This window comes from Priapulus caudatus, unplaced genomic scaffold (genome assembly GCF_000485595.1).
Source record: "Priapulus caudatus unplaced genomic scaffold, Priapulus_caudatus-5.0.1 Scaffold228, whole genome shotgun sequence".
NCBI lineage: Eukaryota > Metazoa > Priapulida > Priapulimorpha > Priapulimorphida > Priapulidae > Priapulus > Priapulus caudatus.
Genome location: NW_014577289.1, coordinates 419,567 through 428,819, shown reverse-complemented (window position 1 = coordinate 428,819; position 9,253 = coordinate 419,567). Strand labels below are relative to the sequence as shown.

The window sequence follows — 9,253 nt, the reverse complement described above, 5'->3', positions numbered from 1 at the left end:
CTGTAATAATGGTCACCTGTATAGAACGGCCACCTGTATAGAACAGAGGACTGTAATAATGGTCACCTGTATAGAACGGCCACCTGTATAGAACAGAGGACTGTAATAATGGTCACCTGTATAGAACGGCCACCTGTATAGAACAGAGGACTGTAATAATGGTCACCTGTATAGAACGGCCACCTGTATAGAATGGCACCCGTATATATAACGGCCACCTGTATATAAAGGCTACTCTTGCAGTTTCCACCGAGTGGCCACTGTATTCAGGTTTGACTGTACATGTTAACGTTAATAATTCCGGGATGGGTGGGGGATGTCCTCCAGCCCCCGTTGGATCCACCAGCAAATCTCACCCTCTTCAGGAACCCACAGACAAGCTGGCCGATGTATCGTTTCTCGTCCTCCAGGCTGAGCGCGTTCACGGAGTCGTGAAGAATGCACGCGAGAAACATAAGAGCATTCATGATCACCGGGTCCGTCGTCGGCTCCAACTGATACTTCATGAAGGTGTCGATGATGAGCTTGCATACCTGAAATGCAGAAGCATATGACCTCTTCACGTTCACAAAGGACATCGAAGGACATATATGGTACAATGGTGATGTGGTGGACTCACTGAGGTAACGCACCATAGATGGTGACAGCAAAATGCGATGGTGGCATATTGTATCATCAAAACATCAAATGCGCACTGCAGTATTTGAGTAAATGAGCTCAAAAATGTTTAAAATATAGGTATTCTAGAGGCAGACTTCTAATTGAATATAACATTTGGTATAATTCCATTTTGATAAAATTGACATTGGTTTACTAAGCACTCCATGACACTGACTTGTAAGAATTCAGATGATTAGTGAGAACTGGTTAAGTGCATAGTTTGCTAGGTAGTTTCCCTTGAAGCAATCTGATACGTATCATATTGTGAAAGGTTTATCATGATACAGATTGCATCGTCAGCTACCGGTATCATCCCACCCCTACTATGTACATGAGTTATGATGCTTCTGCTACTCCCTACCTCTACTTTCACTGACTCCTTCTGGAATAAATCGATGAACGGCAGAAACTTGCTCATGGAGAACACTGTTGAAAAGTTGTGCATGTACGAGAGGACCTTGTCCACGACAGCCTGAGGTAGCAAACACCACAGTTAATCACCATCTCCACTAAAAAGTGCGCATTTCAAAATCACTCGACGATGTCGGTTAATCACTAATGTTAACATGGGCGCAAGTATTGATGCTTGATCATGCCTCGTGGTTTAATTATCATGACGTATGAGCACACCCTCGCTCAACTACAAAAAATATTGCCACAAAATTTATTTCACGACAAGGCAACCATTAAATGAATTGCTGTAGAGAATAGAATAGCATTGTGAAGAGTAATTTGATGTAACCGAGCTCAGCGAAGCAAAGTCGTTTACCTTACAATTCACTGCACGTGCATTATATTCGCAAGCATGCAACTAAGGACAATAAAGATTGTTACACATGCATGCAGACAGCAAAAAATTTGAGTGCCGCGAGACGCTTTGTTAAGGGAGCCCCTTCTATGCGCGCTCACCTGCAACTGCGGGTAGTGCTGCTCGTACGCGCGATCGGGAGTCATGTGCTTGATGATGTCACCAAGAATCGTGTTGACCTCACGCTGACCATAGTGCCTGAGCGCGTACTCGATCCACACCTCTGCACACGACATGTACTCCAGCGGTGTGCTGAACTTGGAGATCGACTTCCAAACCTCATTCAGAATTTGCCTTTTCTGCGAACACCATGTATAGTTGAAAATGAGCATCTGTGCTGTTTTGTTAACACAGAAAAGTGCACGAGACATCAACAGATATAATATTATAATATATGTCTGCAATAAATAACGTGATTGAAAACATGTAAATAGGATTCTAGTACATATAGTATCAAGAGCAGATAAAGAAGGAGAGCGTACAAGGGTAAAATGCTGAAACCATGCTGCAGTATTAGTCGAATTAATAAACTTTTCCCGTTTTATTTTGACGATCCTTTGCAGTATTATTGATTAGCTGTCTTACCTTGTTCATATAAAACAAACCGCATGTCCCTACGATGCCCCTACGCTGAGATAATGAGCGGTGAAAATCTGGTATTTTCACCGAAAACCAACTCGAGATCACTGTTTACTGCGTCCGTCTCTCGAAGTGTTATTACTTCGGGAAACCTCGCGTGTTTTCGTCAATGATTGACAAATGGAATGAATGACGTCTGTTATTGATTGCCATAGTGATGACCCCCACCTGTACCCACCTCACGCCCACCTCACGCTGGATGTATAGTAAACTCTGGTAGTATTACGTGAGTCAGCGCCACTATGGCGCTACACAGCGGCGACCGGAAGCAACACACTGGAAACACTTCGAGAGGCGGACGCAGTAAACACTGATCTCGAGTCGGTTTTCGGTGAAAATACCAGATTGGTGAAAAAGGATCGTCAAAATAAAACGGGAAAAGTTTATTAATTCGACTAATACTACAGCATGGTTTCAGCATTTAACCCTTGTACGCTCTCCTTCTTTATCTGCTCTTGATAGTATATATATACAGATGTGAACCAATTGATAACGTATAAACAGATATAATATTATAATATATGTCTGCAATAAATAACGTGATTGAAAACATGTAAATAGGATTCTAGTACATATAGTATATATATCAGATGTGAACCAATTGATAACGTATAAACAGTATAGATAGATATATGAAACAGATTATTCACACAGAAGAAACGAGATACAACTCGAATGGTAACAAACAAAGACATTTATAATATACTGCCAGGTGTACATCGTGAACAGGCAAGAAGTCGATAGTCTGATTGCAGAAATCCGATGCGTAGGGGCCAATACATAGGCAGTCAAGGCAGGCACGACAAGCGATCTATATTATGTGGGCCAACACTAATTACAGCAGAATCACAGATACTCTGTATGAAGCCCTATTGATGACCTGTATTATGGTTATATATAAATAATCCCAGCTATTTCATGTTCAGACAAGCTATTGATTTATAAATGCCTAATTGAAACGCATGAGCTCATGAATTCGAAGCTGGTCTTACTCGTTTCTACGTTGAAACCGGATTTTAATACAAAAGTATTCTGTTTCAGAATACGATGATATGTATACGAAACAGGGGCCTAGCTAACTCATTTTTCCAGCACGCACAGTTTGTGTTCTGGGTAGTTGACCGTGTAATAGTACCTACATTTGTTTGCCTCTCCCTTGCACCCCCCCCCCCCAACTGCAAGGCATACCTTACAAATAAAACGGATGGTCAATGTTAGAAGAAACTAGACCTCGGCATGTCAAACCAAGCTATTATCCCATTAACATCTCTATCTCTCTACATTTACAAAAACCGCTCGGGCTAGCTTCGGCACTCATTGTGCCGCCACCGCGCACAAATCAGTAACATCCCAAATGCAGCACACCTAATCCTACAACTCAATCACTCGTTCCCTACACAATTCACCAAGCAAATAAATTGGAATGTCAGCGACCACCAGATCGACAACGCATTATTACTGGGCCGACGCGTGTTCGGCTGCGAGTCACAGGTGGTGCCACCTATAGGAACAAATAAAATACTTTTTCCTAATCATGAATAGTCAAGAACAGCATACTACGTGTATAACTGTATTCGCCTCGTGAAAAAGATCCAGTTGCTGCTCATATTTTAAACAAGCCGCGACAATCAGAGAGGAAAAAACCCGACGTTTTCCATTTTCGGTAAACAGTATGATATAATTTAGACTGCCACTCGCACGTTCGCGCGACACACACTCTGCATACTCAGGCGAGTTTCCTGAGCAGCTCGGCGGCGACCGGCGCACCTCTAGCCGCCCGAGCCTTCACGTGCTGCGCCGTGCGCTCCATGAGCATGCGATCAGCATGCCCCTGCTTCGCGGCTAGCGTCCATAGGTTGCCTAGCAACGCCGCGAAGCGCGGGTCACCGAGGTCGCCGTGCGTGACGCCGACCTCGACGAGGTGCAGCGCGAGCGCCCCCTGGCGGTCGGGTGATGGCGCCGCGTCGTGCACGTGCTGCATCAGCTCGTTGAGCACCGTGCCAGCGAGGCGCGCGACCTCGCCGACGTACTTGGGGTCGTTGCCGTAGAGACGGTCGTTGGCGACGACGCCGTCGGCGCAGTATGCGAACGCGGGCTGTGCGGCGGCGGAGAGCAGAGCAAGCGCGTGCGTGTACGCGTCGGCGCGTGCCGTGTCGCCCGCGCCGCGCGTCGCGAGCGCGTTGAGGAGGCCGCGTGCGAGGTAGAGCGGCGGCTGCGCGGGCGGGTCGGGCGCAGCGAGCAGCGTCGAGCACAGGTTGCCGACGTACTCAAGCAGAAGCGGCTCCGTCGAGCGCAACTTGCCGTCGATCTCGATCGAGCACGGCGCGTCTGGCAGCAGGCTGATCGCCGCCTTCAGGAAGGAATCGGCCTGCGGGACGGAGAACATATCATACTGTTATTATCGATATATTATTAGTATAATTAATATATATTTTAATTAGTAACATTATTACGTTATTACAATTGATGTGTTAATAATAAACCCGTTCATAAGTCATTGACATTGATTTCGGTCTGCGGGGCGAGAACATATTAATAGTACTATTAATTATTATTACAATCAGTGTATTAGTAGTAAAATCACTTGTCATAGTGTATATTATTATTTGTAGTTATCGTTGTCAGCCTACGGTGTGTAAATCTTGGGTTATAGCATGAAATTGACAATGTGGCTGTGTCGCTTCTTTAAAATTTACAGCAAGACAAGGCTTATGAGTAATTATAATTATTATAAAGCGCTAATAAATTTGCTCTTAAGTACGTTCATAATATAATAAAATATCTTTAAGATGTTTATTTACTCAACGATATATTTGTTAAGGTATATATAAATTATATCTAGTATTGTGAAGTATAAGTATCATAAATATATCATGGACCAGTAATTGTTCCTCTTGCAAATGTGGGTGAATTCACATCTAGCAAGCTTACAGTCTCAAACTAAACAACACGAAAACTAATCACCTGCATCATAAATGCACATGAGAAATAAAGGATGCCTTTCGGCATACGGTGACGCCAACATCTACAGTGCGCGACTTGCGCGCCGCTACGCACCTGTGAGAGGCAGTGGTTTAGGAGCGCCACCTGTCCCGACACGAGGTACAGGTTGAGTCGCAGAAAGACGTTGGTGATCGAGGGTATCGTGATGAAGCTGTAAGCTGCGCACGCGTGAACGAACGCCGCCGTTTTACGCGTGTGATGACCCTAGATGACAGGAAAACCCAATGGTAGAGTAAGTAACAGGACAAACTCCAGTGACTACTCGTTCACAGTGTCAAGATGTTATTTAATAAATGGAACCTCTTGCCTGGTGACTGTGTCCTTACAGGTATAAAACGAAAGGAGGGCATAGGCGAATGCTTGTTGGTAACAATGAATTAACGTGGTCGGTTGACTGTGATTTATGGCATGGTACAAGCCCGTACGCACAATGTCATATAAACGACATTTTCTCGAAAACTGTATTATGTTATAAAACCCGACCACCGCTCACGATCACATTGGCAGCAGGTGTCCGAGTGGGTACATTGCGTTACGAAAATCTTTTTCCCCGAAAAAACATTTTGTTCACGCGCAACACATGTGGTATTCTCTGCGACTTGTACAGCAAATGATCCACGTGCTTTTCCCCCACCGACCGACTCGTCCCGTCCCGACCCCACCGACCGACCGACCCGGCCGTCCTCGAAAATGCTCCATCAAGAGACTGCAAACGTGAAGCGATTGCGCGGCCGTGCGCCAGGGGGCGCCAGTGTACCTTGACGACGCGGCGTGTGTCGATGGCGAGCAGGTTGACGGTGTGCACGAGGTGGACCAGCACCGGCTCGAGGTTGCTGAACGCCGCACGCGCTTCCACGCAGAAGCTCAGCTGCCGCTCAAAGTCCGCGCCGACGCTCACCTGGCAGACGAAACAAGCGAACGTCACAATAGTACATCCACGCAGATGGTGAGAGGGGGGATTTGCGATGAAATTGCGACATTCTTGGTAATTAAACGCACCGCATCTGGCATAGATAAGGTTTAATGTGTAAGAAATTATTTCAGTTTAGTGCCAAATTGAACTTCTACCCACCTTCCTATCTACCTACCTACCTAACTACCTACCTACCTAATTACCTACCTATCTACCTATCTACCTAACTACCTACCTACCTATCTACCTACCTTTTTGGGCATTTTATTTCATCTAATAAACGGGAAAATATTGACAAGAAACATGAACATAAATAATAACAAGTGCCGCATAGCGACAGCGCTCATCTAACGTCTACTGCCATATATTATAATATTATATCTGTTTATACGTTATCAAATTGGTCACATCTGTATATATATACTATCAAGAGCAGATAAAGAAGGAGAGCGTACAAGGGTAAAATGCTGAAACCATGCTGTATATTAGTCGAATTAATAAAAAATTTTCCCGTTTTATTTTGACGATCCTTTTTCACCAAATCTGGTATTTTCACCGAAAACCGCACTCGAGATCAGTTGTTTACTGCGTCCGCCTCTCGAAGTGTTCCAGTTGTGTGCTCCGGTCGCCGCTGTTAGCGCCATATGGCGCTGACTTCACGTAATACTACAGAGTTTACTATACATCCAGCGTGACTGTGGGGTGAGGTGGTACAGGTGGGGTATCTCACTTATGGCAATCAATAACAGACGTCATTACATTCCATTGTCAATCATTGACGAAAACACGCGAGGTTTCCTGAAGTAATAACACCTTCGAGAGACGAACGCAGTAAACAGTGATCTCGAGTTTGTTTTCGCGTGAAAATACCAGATTTTCACCGCTCATTATCTCAGCGTAGGGCAATCGTAGGGACATGCGGTTTTTTTTTATATGAACAAGGTAGACAGCGACTAATCAATAATACTGCAAAGGATCGTCAAAATAAACGGGAAAAGTTTATTAATTCGACTTAATACTGCAGCATGGTTTCAGCATTTTACCCTTGCTACGCTCTCCTTCTTTATCTGCCTCTTGATACTATATGTACTAGAATCCTATTTACATGTTTTCATCACGTTATTTATTGCAGACATAATATTTATATTATAATCTGTTGATGTCTCGTGCACTTTTCTGTGTTAACAAAAACAGCACAGATGCTAATTTTCAACTATACATGGTGTTCGCAGAAAAGGCAAATTCTGAATGAGAGTTTGGGAAGTCGATCTCCAAGTTCAGCAGCACCGCTGGAGTACATGTCATGTGCAGAGGGGTGGATCGAGTACGCGCTTCAGACACTACGTCAGCGTAGAGGTCAACCGATTCTTGTGACATCATCAAGCACAATAGACTCGCCGACGGCGCCTGCGCGTACGCCAGCCACAGCCTACCCGCAGTTGCAGTGAGCGCGCATCAGAAGGGCGTTCCCTTAACCAATAGCGTCCGCGGCGGCACTCAAATGTTTGGCTGTCTGCATGCATGTGTAAATCTTTTGTCCTTAGTTGCATGCTTGCGAATTAATGCACGTGGCAGTGAATTGTGAGGTAAACGACTTTGCTTCGCGGCTGAGCTCGGTTTACATCAACCATTACTTCTTCACGAATGCTATTCTATCTCTAAGAACAGCAATTCATTTTAATGGTTGCCTTGTCTGAAATAAATTTTGGTGGCAATATTTTTTGTAGTTGAGCGAGGGTGTGCCTGCATACTCATGATAATTAAACCGAGAGCATGATCAAGCATCAATATTGCCGCCCATGTTAGGTCAATTATGATTAACGACATCGTCGAGTGATTTTGAAATGCGCACTTTTCAGTGGGATGATGGTGATTAACTGTGGTGTTTGCTACATCAGGCTGTTGCTGGACAAGGTCCTCTCGACATGCACAACTTTTAACAGTGTTTCTCCATGAGCCAATTCCTGCCGTTCATCGATTTATTCCAGAAGGAGGTCAGTGAAAGTAGAGGTAGGGAGTAGCAGAAGCATTCATAACTCATGTACATAGTAGGGTGGATGATACCGGTAGCTGACGATGCAATCTGTATCATGAATAAACCTTTCACAATTATGATACGTATCAGATTGCTTCAAGGAACTACCTAGCAAACTATGCACTTACCAGTTCTCACTAATCATCTGAATTCTTACAAGTCAGTGTCATGGAGTGCTTAGTAAACCAATGTCATATTTTCAGAATGAATTATACAAATGATATATTCAATTAGAAGTCTGCCTCTAGAATACCTATTTTTAAACATTTTTGAGCTACATTTACTCAAAATACTGCCAGTGCCGCCATTTGATGTTTTTGATGATACAATATGCACCATCGGCCATTTTGCTCGTCACCATCTATGGGTGCGTTACCTCAGTGAGTCCACCAACATCACCATTGATACCATATATGTCCTTCGGATGTCCTTTGTGAACGTGAGAGGTATATGCTTCTGCATTTCAGGTATGCAAGCCTTCCATCATCGACACCTTCAGAAAGTATCAGTTGGAAGCCGCACGACGACCGCCGTGACATGAATGCTCTTATGTTTCTTCGCGTGGCTTTGTGCACGACTCCGTGAACGGTGCGCCTGGAGCGACGAGAAACGATTACATCGGCCAGCTTGTCTTGGGTTCCTGAGAGAGGATGGAGATTGTGCTGGTGGATCCTATCGGGGCTGAGAGGACATCCCCACCCAGTCCCGTGAATTATTAACGTTAACATGCTACAGTCAAACCTGAAATACAGTGCCACCTCGGTGGAAAACTGCATGAGTAGAGCCTTTATATACAGGTGGCCGTTATATATACGGGTGCCATTCGATACAGTGGCGTTCTATACAAGGGGACCATTATTACAGTCTGCTGTTCTATACAGTGTGGTCGTTATATATGTGCCGCTGTGTGTGGCCTGTTCTGCTTACAGGTCGCCGTTATATACAGCGTGCGCCATATATACATGTGCGCCATTCTATTACAGTGTGGCCGTTCTATAGACAGGTGGCCGTTCATACAGGAGGCACTTGTTATACATGTGACTTTGGTATGCAGGTGCCCGTTCTATACAGGTGCGTTTACTATACAGTTTCTTCTCTATAGAACTGCAACGTGAGCCAAAATGCCGAAGTGGTCTTCGAGGACAGGTACCATCTATACAGGTGCAGGCTTCTTCCAGCTTTTAACACATGTTGG

At 44.7% G+C, this 9,253-nt stretch overlaps 1 protein-coding gene across 1 annotated transcript in view; it reads right to left on the bottom strand.

The window, feature by feature from the left end:
* Positions 1 to 2,783: 2,783 nt before the first annotated feature.
* The window catches only part of LOC106807659 (UPF0505 protein C16orf62 homolog), a 14,987-nt gene continuing 8,517 nt past the window's right edge, over positions 2,784 to 9,253 (bottom strand). Inside the window, exons 6-8 of the mRNA XM_014810072.1 lie at positions 5,868 to 6,008; positions 5,165 to 5,314; positions 2,784 to 4,475 (exon numbers count right to left, since the gene is read on the bottom strand). Of these exons, the coding sequence (XP_014665558.1) occupies positions 3,834 to 4,475; positions 5,165 to 5,314; positions 5,868 to 6,008 (933 nt within the window). The 3' untranslated portion in view covers positions 2,784 to 3,833. The remainder of the gene's footprint in view (positions 4,476 to 5,164; positions 5,315 to 5,867; positions 6,009 to 9,253) is intronic.